At 55.8% G+C, this 23,370-nt stretch overlaps 2 protein-coding genes across 3 annotated transcripts in view; one reads left to right on the top strand and one right to left on the bottom strand.

Annotated features, from left to right (window-relative positions):
• The window catches only part of DNAI1 (dynein axonemal intermediate chain 1), a 63,890-nt gene extending 44,128 nt beyond the window's left edge, over positions 1–19,762 (top strand). For both annotated transcript variants that reach the window (XM_082621653.1, XM_082621652.1), the window contains 8 exons: positions 6,479–6,723; positions 11,308–11,397; positions 11,527–11,614; positions 12,205–12,284; positions 13,476–13,624; positions 13,730–13,829; positions 16,271–16,453; positions 19,432–19,762. In XM_082621653.1, the coding sequence (XP_082477779.1) occupies positions 6,479–6,723; positions 11,308–11,397; positions 11,527–11,614; positions 12,205–12,284; positions 13,476–13,624; positions 13,730–13,829; positions 16,271–16,453; positions 19,432–19,530 (1,034 nt within the window). In that variant the 3' untranslated portion in view covers positions 19,531–19,762. The remainder of the gene's footprint in view (positions 1–6,478; positions 6,724–11,307; positions 11,398–11,526; positions 11,615–12,204; positions 12,285–13,475; positions 13,625–13,729; positions 13,830–16,270; positions 16,454–19,431) is intronic.
• A 71-nt stretch (positions 19,763–19,833) lies between these two features.
• On the bottom strand, positions 19,834–21,856 carry ENHO (energy homeostasis associated). The gene is made up of 2 exons (XM_082618749.1): positions 21,643–21,856; positions 19,834–20,628 (listed from the first exon to the last, which is right to left on the bottom strand). Exon 2 carries the CDS (start codon positions 20,465–20,467, stop codon positions 20,237–20,239), a length of 231 nt encoding a protein of 76 aa, XP_082474875.1. The 5' UTR covers positions 20,468–20,628; positions 21,643–21,856; the 3' UTR covers positions 19,834–20,236.
• Positions 21,857–23,370: the final 1,514 nt, after the last annotated feature.

The raw sequence follows: 23,370 nt of genomic DNA, 5'->3' as shown, positions 1-23,370 counted from the left end.
CCTAAATCAAATTAAATGTCCCGCTTGATGTATTCTGCCTCCAAGGCTGTGCTCTTATTTCCCACACTGTTTAAATATGGCTTCTAATCAGGTGAGAGCTCTTGGAAAAGCCCAGCTACCTGGAAGGCTACCTGGAAGCCTGGCACCACGGTCTGTGGGCCACACTGGAGGTTTGGAGCACTCAAGCACTGATGTACTTTCTTGGGGGCAGCCTTGGGCCAGTCCCCTGCCTTTGGAGACTGAAAATCCTAACCCAAGGGGCGTATCTGTTCCTGGAGTCCAAGATAGCAGGGCTGGGGTGTGGGAAACTGAGGGAGGGTTTCATTGTTATCAGAAGAGCTGGGGATCATTGCCTCCATCCCCCCAACTTCTAGAGGGATTGCTTCCAAACCACCCCAGAAAAAGGTACCATCTGCGGGGCTGTTGGGCTGCACCCCACAGGCCTGCAAGCCTGGTAACCGCCCAGCTGTGAGACCAAAGAAGGAGCCCAGAGAAAGTGACAGAGACACCCGCAACTTATTGGATAGGGAATCTTACAAGTCAGAAGCAAAAGGTCCTGGAGCAACACCCACACCATGTATGGCAGACTGCACACAGGACATGGCCACAATCCTTGCTGCTGGGGGAGAAGGAGGCTACCATTTATAGGGGAATTGGCATCAGGTTGGCTCATCAGTCGCCAGGGAAACCAGCAGCTGGGGCAGGGGGCAAGCACATAGGTAGTTACTGATTAAGTCCTATGATTAAGGGAATTAGATGGTCATGTGAGTAAGGTGTAGGTGAAGCAGGGACTGGTTGATCAGGGGATGCGCAGAGAGCAAGAGAACAGCCATCCTGAGTGGCCTCTCCCTCTGATTTCCTAAAAGTAGAGTTTGGGTCAACCTCCCCTGAAAGCCTACTGTATTAGTTTCCTATCGTTGTAGTAACAAACTACCGTGAACACGATGGCTTAAAACAACACAAATTTATTATCTTACAGTTCTGGAGGTCAGACATCTAAACTGGGTTTTGCTGAGCAAAAATCAGGTGTCAGCAGGACTTCATTCCTTTTGGAGGCTCTAGGGGACCATCCACTTCCCTGACTTTCCCAGTTTCGAGGCTGCCCATATTCCGTGACTTGTGGCCTCCTTCCAGCTAGCAATTGCATCATTGCGATATCTGCTTCTGTTGTCACACCTCCTTCTCTGACTCTCCTGCCTCTTTCCTTCCCTTATAAGGACCCCTGTGATTACACTGGGTCCACCCGGATAATCCAGGATAATCTCCCCATCTCAAGGTCTTTAATTTAATCACATCTATAAAATCCCTTTTGCTGTGCAAAATAACATATTTATGGGCTCCGGAGATTAGGACATGGACATTTGTGGGGCATTATTCTGCCTACCACAGCCCCCTCCAAGTGCCTTTTTCATGCCTTAATAAGGGAGTCATTAAACAGCTGCTGCCTTAGAGTCAGCCCTGGGCTGGATTCGTTTGGGAGCCACAGGAAGAGAGGAGGAGGCCTGCTGACCGACACTGGCTTGGTATCCTTGTCTCTGCAGCTTGGCATCTACTTCCCTCTGACCACTGACCTGGCTTTAGCCAGATGCCCCAACATGCCCTCGGTCTGCCTTGCCCTCCCTGAATCCTGAGCAGAAGCCCAGGCTTCTCCTGACATCCAGAACTCTCCAGAGTGATCTAGAGCTCTTCCTTGTAGGGCAGGGGTAGAGCTGTGGGGCGGAGGCCCACACTGGTGATTGCCAGTCCAAGAAGGCATCCATCCATGCTCCTCACTGGGCACTACTCTGCTAGGGCCCTGGGAGAGGGAACTGAGGGCAGTGAGGGCTTTGGTCTATGGTGGAATTAAGCCACCCGTCCCCTGAGACCATGGCTTTCTGAGAACTGCCAGATCAGGCTCTATTAGGGAGTTGATTCTCCTCCCCCAAATCTCGTGGATCACTGAAGGTCAGAGTCAGGGAGGCCTTAGAGATTATCCAGCAGAGCAGGGTTAGCAGGAGGCAACTCTCTCACTGGAGAGAGTAAGCCTGCTGGGCCATGCCAGGGCATGCTCCCTCACTCCATCCTTTGGTGGCAGGCTAAGGAAAAGGCCTGCTCACAACCACCTGTAATAATGTGGTACAGGTAGAGGAGTTCCTGGGGGTAGTGTGGGCACTCACAGAGGAGAGGTTGGACGGTCTACAAGGCTTCCTGGAGAAGGGCAAAAGTGCAAAGTGGAGCTAAGACCAGGCCAGCGGCCCTCTCCCCCTGTCTTGGAGTCACACACCACGTGGTTTCTTCTCCCCACCTCCCCTCCGCCCTCCCTCTGTCTTTCTCTCCCTTTCCCTTCCTCTATTCCTCTTTCCCTTTCACCCAGCCACACACACTCACTGAAATGCTATGGCCTAGAATAACCTGGAATTCCTTCACTGGCCCCAGACTTCAGGGCTCCTGCCTCTTTATGTAATGGAGTGTGGGATTGGGGGCTGCCATCTGTGTCACTGGGCCCTCCGGTCCTACTGTGGGGAGCCAGGTAGTCTGTGGGATTCAGGACAAAGTACCCCAGGGCCCAGGGTCCAAGGCTCTGTGAGTCTTGAGCCTGATGGGATTCTACCTCTCACTGGGAACTGACGCGCTGTAGGTGACCTTGATGCCAATGTCTTACTGGGACTGCTGGTGACCTGGCTGGCGGCATCGTATTGGGAATGATGGCAGGCTGGGCGATGATGTCACTAGGACTGCTGGTAGCCTGAGCAACGATATCACATGGAGACCACTGGTGATCTGAGTAGTGATGTCACTTTAGGACGTTTAGAAGACAAGATGATGCTATTATGCTGGCACTGCTGCAGGTTAGGGAAGTGATGTCACATTGGGCACACTTAGAGAGTGGAACAGTGAGGTCTCATAGGGGGCTGGAGATGGGCACGAGAAGATCATAGAATAAGACAGAGTGGGGGCTTCCCTGGTGGCACAGTGGTTGAGAGTCCGCCTGCCGATGCAGGGGACACGGGTTCGTGCCCCGGTCCGGGAAGATCCCACATGCCGCGGAGCGGCTGGGCCCGTGAGCCATGGCCGCTGAGCCTGTGCGTCCGGAGCCTGTGCTCCGCAACGGGAGAGGCCACAACAGTGAGAGACCCGCGTACCACAAAAAAAAAAGAGAGAGAGAATAAGACAGAGTGGAGAGGAAGCCCCAGCTGAATGAGAATTTTTCTCTGCTTTCCTGGTGAGGTTTGGCAGACAAAGCCCTGAACTGGAATTCAGGAAACACATGGTCTAGCCATGATTAGAAGCTGTGATCCTTTTTTTTGGCTGCATTGGGGCTTCATTGCGGTGCGTGGGCTTCTCATTGCGGTGGCCTCTCTTGTTGCAGAGCACAGCCTCCAGGTGCATGGGCTTCAGTAGTTGCAGCACGTGGGCTCAGTAGTTCAGTAGTTGTGGCGCACGGGCTCAGTTGCTCCCCGGCATGTGGGCTCTTCCCAGACCAGGGATCGAACCCGTGTCCCCTGCATTGGCAGGCAGATTCTTAACCACTGAGCCACCAGGGAAGTCCCGAGAAGCTGTGATCTTTATGTCGGGAGGGCTTGTTTGGTTGCAACTAGCAGAGACCCCTAGGGCCAGGTTAAGAACGGGAGACTTACTGTCAAGATGCATGTGACCTGGGAACGCAGGCAGGACCTCAGGCCTTTGTGTGGCTGGTTGCTCTCTGTGTCCCTGCCTCGTGAAATCCACACTTTTCTCTGCCAGAAGTTTCCTCTCGTCACGCCTGACTGCCCTGGCCCTTACTCATTCTCTAGTCCAGATTCTGGAAGGACTGGCTGTGCCAGTCACCCCACCACCCCAACAGGTCTGGTGCCCCCTTTTCCTCCTTTCTCCACCTCCATGTAAAGATCAGATTAGTGCCACTACCCTGAGCAGAGTAACTGCAGCGATAAATGGGCTATTGGGTGTGGCAAACACCAAGCAATGGGTCTAATGCACTAGGGGACATCATTCTCCCCTCTGGCCTCAGTTTACCCACCTATAAAATCCGGGGGCCATAGTTCAGTGTCTAGTCCCAGTGGTTCTGTGAGTGGGTCAGAGATGTCCTCACTGCAGAGTTACTAAGCCGACCTAGGGTTTCCAACCCTCCTTTCCTGGTTCCACTGGTCATGAAGGCTCTGTGCATGTGCAGAGGCATGGGGTGCTGGAAACGTGTCTAGAGAAAGTGAGTCATCACTGCTGTCCCTCAAGGGGCCAGATACCGTGGCACAGTGAGAGCAAGTGTGAGGTCATGCCTGCCTTTGCCCCTTGGTGCCATAAGGAGAGCATCTGAGTCCTCAGCCTGAGCATCACTCACCCAGCCACCCGGCCTTTCATTCGCCCTCTGGCCCGCCCACTCCCACTCTGTCAGTCTTGCCCGACATCAAGGCCAGATTGGACATCAAGGGCATCTGTAAGGGATGTGGGAACAGATGTATATGTATGACTGATTCACTTTGTTATAAAGCAGAAACTAAAAAAAAAAAAAAAAAAAAGGGCATCTGTAGCTCACCTCTGGCCTGGCATTTAATACTTTGATTACCCAGCGAGGGCTTACCCATTCAGCCGCGGGGTCTGGCTCCCTGTCACCACACTAGGGGCCGCTGAGGGCAAGCCCACGTCTCCAGTGGGGTGTGTCTGTCCCTGCCAGGCTCAGCCCAGGGGGAAGCCCAGATCAGGTGCTCAGGATTTGGGTCATGAATTAAAAGAACAGCAAGTGACTGTCACACTGCCTGGTTCAAGCCCTTCGTGGTCTGGGTGGGAAAGACACTCCCCTCAGCCAACTGCAGATCTCTCCCTGAATTCAAGAGTCAGCCCTTGGGGCCCAGCCTGGAGCCCTACGGGGTGAGGTACTGCCAGCTCCCATCCCCCACCTCAAGGCCAGTCTTTGAGATGGTGCCGGGCACAGGGTGACCCAACCTGGCTTTCCTCACTTTCCCCAGAGCAGAAGCATTTTCCTTCCTGAACCACTGCATGCCCTCCCCGTGGCTCAAGCTGGACCCTTGTACCTTCCACTCCAGGGGCAGCCCCCTCCTTGCACAGGAAGACTCCAGTGCAATTGATCAGGGGAGGGGTTCCTGACAGGAGTCCCAGAGCTGGTGGCAGTTAGCCACGGCAAGGGAAGGTGGGCTCCCCCACAGACAGCTGCGCTGGTGGACAGGCCTGCTGGCCCCAGCTTCCAGCTCTGCCCACCTAAGGCCAGCCTGGCTCCTGGCTGCTCCCTGCTCCCTAACCCTGGCTCCCAGGAAGCATCCGTTGTGCTTGCAGAGTGCCCAGGGTGAGGATACCTGCGACTTGGTCATAGCTGGGCTCATGCCCAGAGCCCAGGGAGCTCAGCCCAGAGTGTCCCTGAGCCCAGCCCATCCCTGAGCCCAGCCCAGTCACCTGCTCCCTCAAGAAAGGGGCAGCCTTAGACACAAGACAGAGAGAATGACTCAGCAAAACTCACCAAGTTGGGGCTGCTTCCCTATTCTTCCCGCCCATGGGCTCCTCACTTCAGGACTGGCCAGTCTGGGAGGAGAGCCCAGGCCTGCAGTGGCCAGGGGCAGAGGAGATAGCCCTGGGGGGCCGGCGGAGCTAAAAGGCTGCCTTAGCATAGGGCCTCCAAGACAGGGGGCTGCTCTAGACTTCCACCTCTCCAGCTCTGGCTCTTCTGAGCTTGGGAAGGGTCCTGGGCTGGTGGCGGGAGAGCGGGAATGGAGGGCTGGGACTGTATTCCATTCAGTGACTGCGTTATCAGGATGGGCGCCAAGCGTGTGGAGAATGAAGGAGTGTGGGAGGCGTTCCCTTGCCATGGGGCGGGCCGGGAGGAGGGCGTCTGCTGAGCGGTCCACTGTTGATCACCGAAGGCTGTGCCCAGGCCAGAGGGATAGCACGGTGGCCTATGGAAGCCTGACTGGCTGGCCTGGGACCTTTCGAATCTGGGAGCATGCTTAGAGCTAGGGCTCAGGCTGCAGCTGGGGACTGTGGGACCAGAGGGTCTGGGAAGATGCCCACAGGTGGCTAGTGTGGGACTCCTACAGGCAATTCTGTGTTAGTCCAGACTGAACCCCTGTCCTTGGCTGGGGATGAGGGGTACATGGCCGTTATCCCAGCACCTAAGGGCAGGAGATGGGCTGGGCATCTGAACCCTCTCTGAGGATACTGCTCCTTCCCAAGCCCACCCACATTCTTCACTTAACAACTCTTTGAGCCTGCAGCCCCCCCTTTCCTGTACCCCAGGGAGACTAAGGAGAATGACTGTCCGTCCCTCAGATATGCCCGGTCACCTTATCTGTTGGATCCTCTCGTGAACCCTGAGAAGGGGGTGGGTCAAGTCGCATGATTCTGTCTCATGGACAGAGAAGATGAAGCCCCAAGAGGTCTCCCACGTTCTCTGTCAGAGGCAGAACAGGGCAGGGCTTGTCCACCCTGTAAGGGAGGGGCCGGGGCTTCCCCAGCAGGGACCGTCCAGTCACCGCCACCTTCTCCCCTGCGGCAGATGACTTCATGAAGCAGGGCCGGGGCATGCTGCTGTTCTACAGCTTGAAGAACCCCAGCTTCCCCGAATACATCTTCAGCAGCGAGAGCGGCATCCTGTGTCTGGACGTGCACGTGGACCACCCCTACCTAGTGGTGGTGGGCCACTACGACGGCAACGTGGCCATTTACAACCTCAAGAAGCCCTCCTCCCAGCCCTCCTTTCGCAGCTCAGCCAAGTCCAAGCACACAGACCCCGTGTGGCAGGTCAGCCTTGGACCAGTGTGGGAGAAGTGGGTGGGACTGAGTAGCGTGTGGGCCTGGGAGCCACCGGACGAGGGGCCTTGGGGAGGAGAGGGCCATAGGCAAGGGCATGGGGATGACAGCTACCAGCTTAGAGACCAAGGAGCTGGGTGTGAGAAGGGGCAGAGAAGGGCAGAGGGGAGGCATCAGGAGGCAAGAGGGTTTGTGGTAAGAGCTGCGGTCCGCTGCCTCAGAGCTCCCATCAAGCAGGGCCCATCTGTCTGCTAAGGATCTCGATCTCTTAGGTGTAGTGGTCAGTGACTCAGAGCCCGTGGTGGGAAGCCCCCAGGGCCTGATGGGCCTCTGCTGAGTGTGTCAAGGGCTCCAGGGGTCTATGAGCTTCCTCAGCTCCCCACAGCGGCTCTCTTCTGCCATCTGGGCTAGATTTGGGGAACTACCAGATAGGGGTAGGCACTGCCCGTTCTCTGCCTTCTTGGTGGGGCTGTAAGGCCTGGTAGGTGACGTCTGTCCCTGAGGCTTCTGTGTAACAACCATCTTCTCCAGACAGGCAGAGAATGGGACCATTACCTAGTCACTGGGGCTAGATTTCACCCTGACTCTGCGTCTCCCATTTTATTGCGCTGGGAGTGGATTTCACAGTTTCATTCTCAGAGTCTCCTAGCTCTGGCTTTGCAGGCCCTTCCTCACTGTGTTCCAAAGGTCCCCCTCCTTCTGAGGCTGTGTACCCTCACCCCATGGGCAGGCCTGGGAGAATCTAAGCGTAGATTTCTGCCTCAAGTTGCCCAAGGCCTCTGGGCTCCTCAGGCAGTGCTGAGATCTGTCTTCTCACCTTCCTCTCCCCCTTGCCCTGACAGGGTCTGCAGGTGGGCTCTGCACCCCTGCCTGTCTGGCCCTGAGCTTTCTGAGTCATGTGGACACCCACCCCAGGCACTGGCTCTCAGCTCCCAGACAGGCCTGAGCAGAGGGAAGGCTGTCCAGGCACAGGGGATATTGTGGCCTCTCAGCTTCATCCTTTACCCAGAGCTGGGGCACCCCCTCCCCCTAAACACCCTCCCCACAGTTCTCGACCAAAGCAGGAGCCAGACTTGCAGCCTCAGGAGTTCTCTCCTCTGAAAAGCCCACCTCCCCATTCATTGGGTCCAGGCCCGCGGAAGTCTCCAGACACGGGGAGGGTGTCTGCAGAGACTTTAAAGCCCAGGGTGAGGAGAAAAGGCTCGCTTTGATCAAACTGAACAAGCACCAGCCCAGGCCCGGCTTTCCCAGCATGGGCAGACAGCCCAGGGCCAAGCACGGAGCATCTCCGGGTGGCCTGACTATCCTCCTCAAGCCCAGGAGAGGGCGAGGGGCCAAGGCCAGCTACCCTACTCCCACTCTGCTCTGTTCTCTGAATCAAATCGCAGGTTGGAGAGAGAAGTAGCGTGTGCAGGAGACACAGTTTCCCCTTCACTGGGCGGGTGCCAGGGACACTGGACGGGGTAGCCTTCTGTTCTCCCACCATCCTGTCAGGAAAACAGGGCTGCTGCCTTTGCAAAACCGAAGACTCAGAGTTCTTGGCTGGAATCAGAGCTTGCGACATGGGAGGGGCCTGCCCCTCACTCCTTTAATGACTTCCTGTTCTCTTCTTCCGCTCTCTTTCCCTCCCTGCTTCCTCATTCATCCATTCATTCATCAGCTCCTGCCTGTTCTCTCCTCTGGGAGCTGAGGATGCTCAGGGCTTGGTGTCTGGATACGGCAGCCACAGCTGAGCAGGATACGGAGTGTGCTAAGGAGGGCTCATGAGGGCGCTGAGGTTTGTCCAGATTGTCTGGGATGGGGACCAGGGGCCAGAGGGCCAGGGAGGTCTTCCTAAAGGAAGCAACACCTAAGCTGAATCGTGAAGAATGAGGAAGTATTCGTTAGATGAAGAAGGGTACAAAGGGGTCACGCGTGCACCAGAAAGACACGGGCATCAAGCAGAGGGGCCTGCTGGGCAACAACACACCGCACGGAGCTCAGTGTCAGGGACTCCTGAGAAACGTACGGGAGCTCAGTCATGAGTGTGCTTCTCTAGCAAGTAGGAAGCTTGGACTTTGCATGTTAATGGTCTCAAATGAAGTGTCAGTACAGAAGCCCGATGTATTAATAAGACGAGAGTGGGGCTGCTCTGGTAGGGTCAGGGTCCTGATTGCTTGAGGGTCCCCTGTTATCACTCCCCACATCCCCTGAGCTACTTTCACAAAGCTCCTAAGAGTTTGTCCCAGCAGAGTTTGAAAATCACTGCCCAACCATCAGAGGGTTTGGGGCAAAGAAGTCCCACAGTCAGGTAGTGTCTTGGAGATGTCCTCTGGCCACAGCATGAGAGATCTTGAAGCCTGAGCTACAACAGGGGCAGTGGAGGTAAAAACGAGGAGGTAGGGTTGAGAGCTGTCGAGGCAGTAAAATCAAGAGCAGGAAACGACTGATTGGATATGGGGAAAAGGAAAAATTGGTGACGGTGCCTGGGACTCCGGCTTGGGGGACCCAGTAGGAAATCCATGGATTTCTGGCCAGAAGTTAATATAAGAAACCAGAGGAGGAGATGTCCTACAGGCAGTTGGCTGTATATCCTGGAGCTTGAAGAAGAGCCAGGCTGACGAATGAGGTGTCAGAGACATCAGAGTCCTTCTCAACGGGACTGTGTCTTGGGAGGAACGAGATAGGTTGTTTTAGATCTCAAATGCCAGGCTGGGGGCAGAAGGACTTTGTTCTGTTGGCAGCGGGGAGCCATGGAAGGTTTTGGAGCCAGGGAGAGAACTGTTTGTCCGAAGGAGGCTGGGTTCCTGTTCCATGGCACAGACTTCCTCCCAGGGGAGCCCATCTGGGTAGTGCAGCCCTGTTCAGGCCCCGCTGTGAAGCCTCAGCCACAACACTCTGCAGGGTGTGTGTGTGTGTATTCTGTGCTACACCGGGGAAGGGAAGGGGGCAGGAAGGATATGAGCAGACCCCTGGGGTCAAACATGCCTGCCCTAATCAGATAAGGCAAAAGAGAAGGAGTCGGTGAAACAGGCCTCCGTCTCCTCCCTACCACCTGCTTCCTGGGCATTCATGCATTCTCTTAACCCCACTTCCACCTGCCCCGTCTTGGCCCTCTTTATTCCTACCCTCCCACCTCGACCCCAGGAGCACGTGTGTGACTGGCACACACACGCGCACACACACACGTACATGGCTCACTTGCATATACACACACACCACCCCCCAACTGGGCATCAGGCTGCTAAGTGGGGTGTGAAATACAATTTCCGTGCACGCTGGGGGCCGCTCATTAAACACTTCCCTTGGCAGCTCCCTCGCGCCTCTTACAGCCTGGCCTTTGACACCCCCTGTCCCCTCCCCCCTTTAAAGGGACTCCCTTTACACAGAAGAGGAAGCGGTCTCAGCATCAGGGCCGCTCTGACTTGTGCCTCACAAGCTCTGTGGTGTTCTAGGCCCCCCAGTGAAAGCACAAAAGAGCAGCCTGCCCAGACAGATCCAGGCAGGACTGGGTCTGCCCTCCTGCAGCTCTGACCAGCCAGGCCTGGGGCGTGGCCCTGGAAGAGCAATCCCCTCCCCGCTACACACACCCCTCAAGGACCAGGTGACAACTGTGGTTACAGGCAGCAGCCCTGGGTTCCTGTCCTCCCTCACTGGGCCTCTCCTTGTGACAGGGAGAAGGGACAGTGGCCCCAGCACAGGAGGCCTGGAGGGAACTGGAGGGTGGGAAGATCTGGGCACCCAGCCCTGCCCCAGCTCTCCCGGACATGGCTTGGCCAGGCCTCCACATCTGGCAACAGAAACTTGAGCCTCAAGCGTGTCATCTTCATAAGACAACAGCTCTGTCTCCCACACTGTCGCATATGTTTGCTTCCAGCCCAGAGAAGATGGGTGGGGCAGGATTATTAACCCCAATTTGCAGATGGAGAAATGCAGCTCACATCTGAGATCTGGGAGCAAGATTCTGGAAGCAGGGGCTAGTGGTGAAGTGAAGTTGGGAACAGAAGAGAGCCGCCTAGAGAAAGGCCAAGCCTGGATGGGGAGGGTGGTGGAGGGAGGCTGTTCCTCCCCACCGCCCAAGGAAGCAGGAAAAAGCCCCCCAAGAGCCTTGCCACCCTGATTCCTAGCATGATGGTAATACTGAGGATATTAGCTAATAATATTCATTGAACACTTCATATTTGCAGTGTTCTGACCTAAGGGCTTCACATTCATTGTTTCATTTATTCCTTACAACAAGCCCATGCTATTATGGTTCCTGTTTTGTAAATGAGGAAGCTGGTTGATGGTCTCTGTCCTTCCCAGGCCCTGTAAGGAGGTCAAACCCAGAGCCACTGCCTTCTTACAACTGGGCTGCTAAAACTCAACCCACGGAGGAACCGGGCACCTCCAGTGCTGAGCCCGGACACTGGGCAGTGCCCCGTCCGGCCTGTTGCCTCAGGATGCTCAGGGAGAGAGGAAGGAGTGGAAGGAGGGAGGGTGGGGAAATCAGGGGACTCTGGGATATGGGCTCCCAGAAGTGGCTTCTGGACCTCAGATGGGTTCTTGAGGGGCCCTAACCCAACACCCTAGAGCTCACAGTTTGGGATGTTTCAGGTCAAGTGGCAGAAGGATGACATGGACCACAACCTTAACTTCTTCTCTGTATCATCTGATGGCAGGATCGTGTCTTGGACGCTCGTGAAGGTGCCTGTTTCCCAGAAAGGGCCATGCAGGGGTGGAGATAGGGAGTGGGGGGAGATGAATGACAGAGGGACCCCCAACCTTGCCGGTCCAGCCCCACCCATGTGCTTCCCCCTCCCTGTGTGACTGCAGAGCGAGCTGGTTCACACAGATGTCATCAGGCTGAAGGTGGAGGACAGCACGACCGAGGATGTCGAGGGCTTGCAGATACACACAGTGGGTAAGAGCCCCAGCCCCTCACATCCACGCCTGGCCATGTCACCCCAGCCCATGAGGTGTCTGGTCCTCCCTCTTTCTGCCGCACCGTGCCTCCACTTGTGCCTGACCGGAGGTGATGAGAAAGCCTGGCCCAGTGCACCCAGCCCTCGGCCATTTGCAGACCACCCCCCCGTTTATGCAGATTGGGTGCTGTTATGCAGATCCATTCTTGTTTATGCAGATCAAGTCCCTGTTTACCCAGATCCTCTCCCTGTTTACTCAATTCCTCCCCTGTTTATGCAGACTATAACCCTGTTTGCACAGACCATATCCCTGTTTGCAGACCCTGTCCCTGTTTACCCTGACCCTGACCCTGTTTGACTCAATCCCTGCCTTGTTTATCCAGGCCCCATTCCTGTCTGCAGAAGCCCTGGCCCGTTTGCAGAGTCCCAACTGCCCGGGACAAGCTGCAGGCCAGAGGCCCGGTTTCTGTTTGCCTGGCTGGCCCCAGCCCTCCCTCACAAGCACCAGGGCTCAGGCCATCCTGGGTAGAGGAGGTGCTGGGAGCCTCCCTCCCAGAACTGGCCTAAAGCTGTTCCCTCTTCTCCCAAGGCTGTGGCACTGCCTTTGACTTCCACAAAGAGATCGACTACCTGTTCCTAGTGGGCACAGAAGAGGGGAAAATCTACAAGGTGAGGCAGCACTGCCCTCAATGCCAGCTCCTTACAGGGACTCTTAGACCTGGGAGCTTATCGTTCTCAACAGACCCTATTCGGACAGATCTTAGGGCTCATCAGTTCTGGAAGGCTTCTTGTGGGAAGAGAACACATTTCTTGACCTGCTTGGGTGGTGGGAAGAGTGGCCGAGTGCAGGAAAGGGGATGGAGAATCTAGAGGGTGACTTTGGCCCAGCCCAGCATCCTTCCCTCTGGGTCCTGCTCCCTTCCTGGGAGTGGAGGAGGTAGAGCTGAGAGTGGAGGTTGGGGGGCTTGGAACATTCTGGGGAGACTTCCTGGAGGAGATCTGAACTTGAGCTGAGCTTCCAAGGCCAGGTAACAAGAAAAGTTATCTCTGAATACCGGGTTCATCCCAGCCGGCAGCGGGATGGAACTTCAGGGCCAGTTTCTGCCAAGTCTCCGTGTTAGTAGGTGAACATCGTTCTGACCCTTCATCCACCCAGAAATAGCTCTGCTGCAATCTTTTCTTAGGCTCAGAGACTCAGAATGTTAATTACAGGCCGCCTCCCGGGAGCCCCTGAGGCCCAGGCAGAGCTGGTCTGAATGCAAAAGAGGTCCCCTCCCCCCCTCCCAGTGGCCGTGCGGAAGAGAGGAAGAGGCTAGTTGGCCACTCAGTCTCCTGGAGGGAGGGTGTGAGGGGCCTGCTGGTCAGGGCAAGAAACCGAATGAGAAATCGTGAGATTAGGACTTGCTCCAGGCTCCGTACCTGCTCTCACCTGGGCAAGGTGGGACGTTTATCACTGCTGCAAGGCTTCTGTCCGTGTAGGTGGATCCAGCGCTCTGTCTGCCCGTCTGCAGGCCTTGGTCTGGACACAGGCGAGACACCACACCTCCCCCAGGGCCCCTTACACCTGCTCTGCCTGGGTTCAGGGAGGGAAGGCCTTTTCTGCCAGGCCTGGAATCCTCTGGGCAGACTTCCCTCACCCTCCAGGAAGACTCCCCTGCCCAGCCCCTTAAGCCCCTCCTTTCTCTCTGGTTGCTTTGAGGGTGAGAAATGCAGCCGAGAGCTTGGCCCCAGCTCAGCTGTGACAGTGATGTGGGGCGAGGACAGAAGAGGAATCTCAGGGCCTGAACCTCCAGGGCCCCCAGGGAAGTGGTGGCTGCTGACCTCTCTCTCCTGAACCCCGCTTCCCTACCCTCACCGCAGTGCTCCAAATCCTACTCCAGCCAGTTCCTCAGCACCTATGACGCCCACAGCATGGCAGTGGATACTGTGTCCTGGAACCCCTACCACACCAAGGTCTTCATGTCCTGCAGCTCCGACTGGACTGTGAAGATCTGGGACCACACCATCAAGTGAGGGGCCTGCCCTCCCTCAGGCGCCACCCTGGGCTGGGGCCGGCGGGGCTCTGGCACCGTAAGCCCTCTGTGCCCTGAGCTTTCCAACCCTCCCCACTGCAGCACCCCGATGTTCATCTATGACCTAAATTCAGCCGTGGGCGACGTGGCCTGGGCCCCATACTCTTCCACCGTGTTTGCAGCAGTCACCACCAATGGGAGGGTGAGTGCCCCCTTCCTGACCCAGCTGACCCCCTACTGAAGGTAGGATGAGCTGTCTCAAGGTCTCCCTCCTGGAGAGCCCACGCCATGCCCAGGTCAGGTGGGGGAAGGCAGAACATAAGGACTGTGTATCCTCAAGGGCCAGACCACCCAGGCCCCTGTCAAAAGAGGGATCATTCATCCCATGGGACCTGGAGGAGAGAGTGGGTCTGTTCACCTTGGAGGAGAGAGCACTCTGGGGGTTAAGGTGCCGTGAGGAGCAGTTATCCTCTCTGAGGGCCCTGGGGAGGGAGCTACAGGGTGGCAGGTGCCAACTTGATGTAGGGAAAAACTTCTGAGCCAGAGTTGATCTGTGACTGAAATAGTGTCTAAAAGGCAGCAAGGTCCCCATCCCTGGGAGTGTGCAAGCTGAGTCTGAGAAGGGGCAGTGGAAGGGGGTCTATGCAATGATGAGAGCTGGTGAAAGCTCAGAAACAGTTTGTGAGAAAATTCTTATGCAGTACATTTTCCTTTTGGACTTTGATATAAACTGAGAAGCACCTACCAGAAAAGAATATAGTGATCAAGGCATCACCCTCGAGTCAGTCATCTATTTGCTGAACAAATGAGTAACCAAGGGTCAACTGTGGTTCCCAGCTCCGGGCCAGGGCCTGGTGATTCAGGTTCCTGCTGTCACAGAACTTACGTTCCAGTGAAGGGAAAGAGACAAAAGGAACAACAACAAAACCCCCAATAGTGTTAAGTGCTAGGCAGAGATTAAAAGAGGATGATGTATGGACACCAATGTTTGTAGCAACATTATTCATAACAGCCAAAAAGTAGAAACAACCCAAATGTCTGTCAACTGATGAATGGGTAAACAATAGGTGCTATATCCACAAGGAGTATTATTCAGTAATAACAAGGAATGAAGTATTGATGCATGCTATATCATGAATGAACCTTGAAAAATGCTTAGTTTAAGAAGCCAGTCACAAAAGACCAAACATTGTATGATTCCATTTATATAGGTCTAGAATAGGCAAATCTATAGGGACAAAGTTGATGTGTGGTTACCTAGGGCTAGAGGAGTTGGGAGAAAATGGGGAATGACTGGTAATAGGTATAAGGGTTCTTTTGTGGGTGATGAAAATGTCCTAAAATTGGTTGTGGTGATGGTTACATAACTGTGAATATACTAAAAAAGAGGAATTGTATACTTTAACGGGTAAATTTTATAGTATGTGAGTTATATCTTCACACAACTGTTATATCTTTAAAACGAGAGAGAGTGATGTAAAAGGAAAGGACTTGGTGGTCTCTTAGATAGAGTGGTCAGGGAAATCTTCTTTAAAGAGGTGACATTCAAGCTGAGAGCTGAGTCACAAGAAGGAGCCAGCCAGGTGAAGATGCAGGGATGCATTCCAGACAGGCAAATGCCCTGAAGGGAGAATTAGCTGGAAGGGTTTAAGAAACAGGCAGGTAGGGTGGCTGGGGTCTAGTAGGCGAAGGGGTGAGAGCCTGAGATGAGAACAGACAGTGCAGAATCCAGAGTAAGGACTCTGGATTTTATGTAGAGTGCCCAGGGAGACCACTGGAGGATTTTAGACTTTTTAAAGGTAAGTCTGGCTGCTGCATGAAGGATGGATGATAGAAGGGCAAGAGCTGAAGCAGGAAGACCGGTTAGGATGCTGCCACAGTCGTCTAGGCAAGAGTTGCTAATGGTTCGGACTTAGGATGCGGTAAAAATAAGATCAAACATTTATTGAGCACCGTTTTTTTTTTTTAAACAGTTTCATTTTATTTTATTATTTATTTATTTATTTGGTTGCACCCGGTCTTAGTTGCAGCAGGTGGGCTCCTTAGTTGCGGCTCGCCAGCTCCTTAGTTGTGGCATGCGAACTCTTCGTTGCGGCATGCATGTGGGATCTAGTTCCCTGACCAGGGATAGAACCTGGGCCCCCTGCATCGGGAGCGCAGAGTCTTATCCACTGTGCCGCCAGGGAAGTCCCTGTTGAGCACCTTTATGACATGCACTGTCTGAACACCTGACATATATTAGTTGGTAGAAAACCTGGCTCTGCCACTTACTGGCAAGTTAGCCTTAAGAGCCTCTTTCTCTTCATTTATAAAATGGGGATAATAACAGAACCTACCTTATAGAGTGGCTGTGAGGATTATAATTCGATGATGCAACCATGTAACATGCTTGCTCAGAGTCTAGTACATAGTAAGTGCTCCATAAATGGCAGCTGCTCTTAGTGTTAATTCTGCATAGACTTAATTTTTTTCCTAAACGTTTTATCCCCATTCCCTCAACCACAGGAAAAACAGAGACACAAATTGCCTCTCACACTGCCTAGGCTTCTGTCCACTTTCCCCAGAAAGTTCAGGGGCAGTTACTCTGAGGTGGGTGAAAGGGGTCTCATTTCCCCGAGTGTGCTGACACCCACCTCTTCCCAGACCCACGTATTTGACTTGTCCATCAACAAGTACGAAGCCATATGCAACCAGCCTGTGGTGGCCCAAAAGAACAAGCTCACCCACGTGCAGTTCAACCCCATCCACCCCATCATCATTGTGGGCGATGAACGTGGGCACGTCACCTGCCTCAAGCTCTCACCCAATTTGCGCAAGGTGCCGAAGGTACGGTTTTGGGGAGTTCAGGCTGCCGTGAGAGAAAGTCTCCAGGATGGCAGGGGGTTGAGAGAAAGGGGAGGAGCCGGGGGTGGCCCCCAGGTTTCTGGCTTTGGAGACCCAGGGTAAGGGTGGTGTCATTGCCCAAGTGAGGAACACAGGAGAAGCAGGAGACAGATCAGTTCTGACATGCTGAATCTGAGTTACCTGTGGGGCCCCCAGGTGGAGACATCAGGTAAGCAGGTGACTACGAGGACCCGAAGCCTGGGGGAAGCACACGGGCATCATTGGTTTGTTTGGTGTCATGCAGGCAGGGGCTTGAGGCTTAGTTTCTGCTTCATTGGCTGGGCTTGCACAGGGCTTCTGAACTGGGAGCTCCGGGTCCACACGGGAAGTAGGAAATGAGTCATGAGGAGGGTAACTAGGTCAGCAGCTAGGCAGTCCTCCTTTTGAGCTCTGGTTCCTTTCTGGAATCTCTAATGATCCGGAGACCCTGCCCAGAGCCCAAGGGCCCTGAATACAGGCCACCGAGCCCAGAGCCATGACCTCAAAGTCTAGCTCTCAGAGTCCCAATTCAGACTTAAGAACCCAGGCCTTAGAATCCAGAGCCCAAAGGTCCAACTTAAAAATCCAGCGTCCAAAAACCTAGAGCCCAGTCCTGTCCATTTGGGTGCTAGGAGAGAAAACAGAATTTGCTTCCTGCCAGGTTCTGGGCCAGGATCAGGGCTGGGCCGGAGCTGGGCCATGTTGCCCTGATGACTGTACCCCCTGGTTGCAGTTTCAGGCATTTACTTGCAGTTTGAGGCAAGGGCAGCGGCCTGTCTCTTTCAACGGCTGACACCTGCCCCCCGGTGCCCCTACCAAGGTAGGGGCCACGGCACTAACCCTCTCGTGCCAGCCTGGCCTATTCCCCACCAGGGCCAGGGAGGCAAGGGCTGGGAGTTTGGCCGGGCCTGTAATTGTAGCCAGCTGGGGGAGGGGGTGGACTTGGCTATAAATACTCAGAAGGCTGCTGAGTGCCTGCAGCTGTGGCCCAGAGGCTGTGGTGGGCTGGGGGTGGGATGGGATGGGATGGGATGGGGGGCGGGGGTTGGGTGTGGTCTAAAACTCTTTGCTAAGCCCAGCTAGCTGGCCTCAAGGAGGGGGAAGAAGGCAGTACAATTTGTGGAACAGATAAAATCTGCTCTTAATTTAGTGAGGAGAGAAACCCAGGCTTGAGCTAGGAGAGCTGGACAGCCCCGTGGGAGGGGTGGTGGTGACCCCTTGGGGCTGGGGTATGACCCTCACACCTCGAAGGCAGTAGATCTGGGTGGGGGCCTGCCCCGCCCACTTTGACCCAGGGATGCAAGGATCTCCCACAGTCCCAACTCCTCTCAGAGCAAGGCTCAGCATCTATATCTCTGAGGACCTGAGGACACGGGTACCTGGGAATCAGAGGACCTGAGCAGGTGACAGCTGGGGGCTAGTTCTTGGGTGGATTGGCAGTTTCTGTGAAATCACCACCTGACTCTATCAGCAGCCAAGTGATTCGGGCCAAAGGAAGTCCTCTGGGCATCCCTACCGCCCCTCTCTGCAGGCGGCAGTCTCCCTGATCTTCCCAAAAGGGCTTGGCCACAGAGGCCCGACTTCCCAGCCCAAGGAGCTTCCCAGGATTGGTGTCAGAGCCCAACTTGTCAAAGGTCAAGGCCTGCTTTCCCCAACTACTGTATAGATAGAAACAGTTTGGGCAGAACTTGCCCAAAGTCATATAGGGAGTTAATGACAAAGCTGGAACTAAAAGCCAGATCTCCTGACTCCCAGGAGATGAGGTGAGGGCAAGAAGAGAACACGAGGTTAATTTGGGAGCGAGAGGGGGGTGAGAGAGAAAAAGACATCTTTGTCCTCTGCCTCAGGAATGTAGAGGTGAGCCGGGGAGTGGCAAAGGCACTGGGCCGCACGGGGAGGGGGAGACAGATTTGGGAACAGGCGCAGGGGTCACGCCAGGAGGAAATCTGAGTTCCACAGGGTGTCAGCAGCCAAGATGGGGCCAGGAAGGGGCCTGCTGGCCCTGCATTCTCCTCCCACCTCACAGTCCGGGCCAGATCCACGCTGGGCCCTCAGCAGGCAAGGCTGGGGCAGGTGCCAGTGAGCAGTGGGCACAGGTGGCTGAGAGGGCAGGGGCCCAGGCACAAAGGGAAGGCAGGAAATGGCAGCTGCCCCAGCCTAGCCCACACCCCACCGCCTGGACAGAAGGGAGGATGGCACTGGTGCTGGTTTGCCAGGGAGCTCTCAGGGCCTGAGTGACACATACCCAGTGTCCCAGCTCTCTTTTTCTCAGGGCCCAGCTTACCAGCTAGAGGATTAGAGTGCCCTGTAGGCAGGGGTGAGGGGTCATAAATTCAGGACCTGCTCTTCTGAGGGACAGTCCCAGCCAAGGACATCTGGAATCACACAGGATATCCCATCAGCCCTCCTGGGTCTCCTGACACCTGCCCCCACCCTGGGTATGTCTGACACAGCGGGCCTGGCCCCAAACGGTACCCCACTCCCAACGTGACCTGAAAGTGCTAGGTAACAGTACTAGGTGAGGGCACCTGTGGCTTTGTCCACACTCTTTTCCCTCCACAAACACACACCTCTTAGCTCCGTGTTAGGACTCAGCCAGGGACCTTCCTGTGGGAAGGGTGCTCCCAACAGGTAGAGGCCCTGGGCTACAGCTCTTCCTGGCTTCCCCCACTCCTCCCAGCCTAAGGATCCTATGTTGATCTGAGGTTCAGAAACAGCTGGATGTCTCCTGCAGGCCTCAGCTGGGCCCCTGCCACCCAACCTGGGATGGGGAAGGATCCTGGGGGGGTTGGGGGCGGCAAGCAGGGGTCCGGAATCTAACTGGGCAGGAGAGAGGCATGGCACAGCTGCCTAAGCTGGGCTCAGGATGTGGCGCTGGGAAGTAGAGAGAGGTGGCCCATCCCTCACCATTCCTCCCCCATGTGTACTTCCCTTCTCCCCAGGAAAATAAGGGCCAGGAAGTGCAGAAGGATCCAGCTGTGGAGATCGCAAAACTGGACAAACTGCTGAACCTGGTGAGGGAAGTGAAACCCAAGACCTAAGGGCCTGGCCCTAGGGCCTGGCCAATGTCTTGAACCCCGTACTTGTAGCACCTGACCCTGGTACCCCAGCCCAGCCTTAGCACCCAGTTATGTGTGTGACCGCACCCCTGATCAGGTCCCAGCACCTGCCCTTAGCACCCTGCTCCAGTCCTGGTCCCAGCACCTCACCCCAGGACTTGGCCCTCAACCACCATTACCCCCTCCTACTTTGCGCAAATAAACTTGTGTCTGGAAGCCCACCCACAACCTTTCATTTTGCTACAGCAAGGCCCCCAGGAAGAGGAGAAAATCTCAGGGTAGAGCCATAGTTCCATTTATTATCCAGCAAACAGTAGGAGGACCAGAGAAGGGGCCCAGCTTGGACACCCTCCCATTATTGCCATGGATTGCTTCCCCAACCTCGAGGGCCTGGAGGCGCTTGGCCTAGGGGGCGGTGGACCCAGCCCCGACCGCTGGGATGAAGCAGAGTCCAGATGGCCCTGGCCCTAGCACCAACTCATGAATCCCCCACCCCAGGCCTGTCTACCAAGGGCCAGCAGAGCCCCTCTTGGAGCCAGGCCGACCAGACTCTGGGCTGCTGGGTCCAGCTCCAGACAGGCTGGACTCTTGAGTTCTGGACCCCAGGCTGGCTGGACCCTGGGATCCCAATTCCAGGTTCCAAGTGGGGTGGACTTAAGTCCCAGACTCTGGGCTAGGCCAGGGGCCTTCAGGGCTGCAGCAGGTAGCTGCCTTCATGGCTGAGCTTCTGGGGTGGGGGCGCCTTCTCGGGACAAGGGCCAGGGCTGGAGTTGGGACTGGATTCGGAGAGGGAGTCGATGTTGGCAGAGCGGGAGTGGCAGGCCCAGCAGAGAATGACCCAGAGCAGCAGCAGCAAGAAGCCTACGAGGCCGTTGCAGATGATGGCGATGAGGGCCCCCTGGGAGATGGCTGCCCCCATGACGGGCCGCACCCTCAGACAAGCACAGACTGAGAAGCTGCCTCAATGGCAAGGCCCATGCCGAGGCGGGACTCCGGTATAGCCGGCCTTCCAAGGAGGCTGTCCTGTCCACACACTCAATGATTCCCGGACAGTGAAGACGTCCGCCTGCAGTTCTGAGCCTGTGGGGGGTACAGAGCAAAGGCAAAGGGTGGTGAGGAGGGAGGGGTGGGGTTAGGCCTAGGAGGAGAGGCGTAGGGAAGACAGCCCGCTCCCACACCTCTGGCCTCCCGGCAGGTCTCATTACCCCACAGAGCCAACAGCTGGCTCTGGGCACCTGGATGGGGGTGTGGCTACTGTGGGGAAGCTGCACTAGGCAGCCTGTAACTCATTCTCCTTTTGACCAGTGGGCATGGCCTGGCCCTGCCCACTGAACATCCAGCCCTCAGAAGAACAGTGTGAGTGGGTGGGATTGAGGAAGCCCAAGGCCTTGAAGGATGGGCAGTGTAACCAGCTTCGGTGTGGCCCGGGCACCTCCCCCGACTCAGGACTCCAGCCAGCCAGCCCAGACCTCCAGAGGCACCAGCTCACACAGAGGGAACTTTGTGGAGGCCTGGCGGGCATGTGTGGGTCTGTGTTATCTAAGACAGTGTACCTAGGTGCACCTCTCTGTGAGACTGTCTCTCCAGGTCAGGTGCATGTGTCTGTGTGTCTGGCCCTTACTCTGTCCCTTGGTTCCCTTGCCTGGATCTGTGCCTCTGCCTCTGTATACCCACCTCCGTGTGTACCTGTCTGTCTCTCTGTAGCTCTCTTTATATCTGTCTCTCTCTGTGTCCCCATCTCTGAGTCTATAAGGGTCTCTCTTGTGTCTCGTTTCTCTCCCAGTCTATTTCTTTGTGTATCTCTGTATCAGTCTCTGTGTGTCTCTTTCTCCCTGTCTCTGTGTGTATGGGGTCTCTTGTGTCTCCGTCTCTCTTTCTTCCCCGCTGTGTGTCCGTCTGTCCCCGTGGACGTGTCTCTGTCCCCTCTCCGTGCGGTCTGTCTCTGTAGTTCTGTGCGTCTCTTGTGTGTGTCTTTGTGTCTGTCTCTCTTTCTCCCCGGCTGTGTCTCTGTGTCTCCGTGTGTGTCTACGTCTCTTCATCTCCGTCTCTGGTTTTCAACGCCCCCCATGCCCGTGGTGGGAGGGCCCCTCTTACCTGAGTTGAGCCCGGTGCGCGCCCGCGGGAGGGTCCGGGGCAGCGGGATGCAGGGCGCCGACTGCTGCTCGGGAGCCTGCGGGCGGGGAGCAGCGGGAGGCGGGCAGGGGTGACGTCCCCTCCCCCCGACCCTCCCCCTCGGCAGCGCAGCCTCCGCCGGCCGCTCCCGCCGCGGCGCGACCGGGGCGGCCTCTGCCGCGGGCGGTCTGCGGCGAGCGGGGACCTCCTCCCACTGGGGCGGCGCCTCCTCCGCGGCCGAGGCCGCTCGCCTGCTCGCACGGCGGCGCTCGGGCGGCGGCGGCCGTCTGGGCGCGGGGTTCGGCTGGGCTCGGCTGCGTTCGGCTACGTTCGGCTGGGCTCGACTGGTCTCCCGGCTGGGCTCGGCCAGGCTCGGCCGGCAGCAAAAACAGGGAAGGAGCCCCGCCTTCTCGGAGGCCAGCGGCCGGCGGCCTGTCGGAGGAGGAGCCATCCCTCGCCGCTGCCGCCATTTAATTGGCTGGCCGTGCCAGGCTCCCTTGCCATTGGTTGTGCGCCGGGGTGAAGACTGGCCCGCCCCTTGTGCAAGCGGGGGCGGGGGCGGGAAGAGGGCTGAAGGGGCTACTCAGTGTGGATCCCACCACGGGGGGGAAGGGGGCGGGGCCCACCTACTTGCGGGGATTTCTTGCACTTTCAACCCCCGGAAGATCTGCTAACCCAACATCTGAGAAAGGCCAGAGCCGCCCTACCCCTCTACCAGGAGACCACCCTTCCATATCTGCGAGAGGTCTCTGTCCCCATCAACTGGAGGGAGGCACTGGGATACAACATCTGGGAGGAGACCGAACCTCCTGGTCTTGGAAGTCCCCTATACTCCCGCACGTCCACTCCCACCTGGGTGTGGACTCTGCATCCCCACTTCAGAGGGTCTATAGTTGGTTCCACATTCCCTGGCCCCAGGAGGTGTGAGCAGCTCTGCCAACATAAGTTGTTTTGACACATTTATTGAGTTCCCACCCAGTACTGGTCAGGGCTTTGTACTTTACCCTGCTATGGGGGAGCCTAGGACAGAGAGGAATGGGGTATTCCGAGGGATGGCTCAGCCCTGGCTGGAATAGGACCAGGCATGACTCTCCATCCTAGAAGCTCTCCTAAGAGAAAGATCAGCTTGGGCAGGAGCTATCAGGTAGGGCTTCCTACCCTACTTCATATGCAAGTGATTCCTAAGTGTTCTGAATGGACCCTTTTCTCATTCCACTGGACATATTCTCCCATGGATAAGCGCAGCTCTAAAGCTATACCATGAAGTCTCTCAGTGCTCCCAAATCGGATGTTAACTTATCTCTGGAATTCTAGATGCAGATCCAAGTGCCAACCAGAATCAGGGTGGTGTTGATTACTGGTTCTGCCACTTAACTAACTTTGTGATCTTGGGCAAGTTACTCAACCTCTTTTAGCCTCAGCTTCTTCATCTGTAAAATGGTTTTAGTAACAGCTACCTCTCAGGATTGTAATTCACTATTTATACCAGACCAACCATAGCTCAGCAAATACCAAGTGACACAACTCCAAGGACCACATGGGTAAGGAGCCCCTTCCCCCAATGAGATCCCTATAAAACCAAGTGCTATCTTGAAAACAAGAAAGGGAAGGGTAAAATAACCTGAAAGACTGAGTCATCCAAACCTACTGAATTTCTTAGAGACTGACTAAAATAAATTTTTAGACCTGCCTGAGCTTACCAGAGTGGAT

This window comes from Mesoplodon mirus, assembly GCF_964341445.2.
Source record: "Mesoplodon mirus genome assembly, chromosome: 1".
In the NCBI taxonomy this organism is placed as follows: domain Eukaryota; kingdom Metazoa; phylum Chordata; class Mammalia; order Artiodactyla; family Ziphiidae; genus Mesoplodon; species Mesoplodon mirus.
The sequence above is the reverse complement of the archived record's forward strand: the minus strand, read 5'-3'. Positions and strand labels throughout refer to the sequence as shown.

Excerpts from the sequence above, each read along its gene's own strand:
- ENHO (XM_082618749.1), bottom strand. The coding sequence starts at position 20,467 with ATGGGGGCAGCCATCTCCCAGGGGGCCCTCATCGCCATCATCTGCAAC.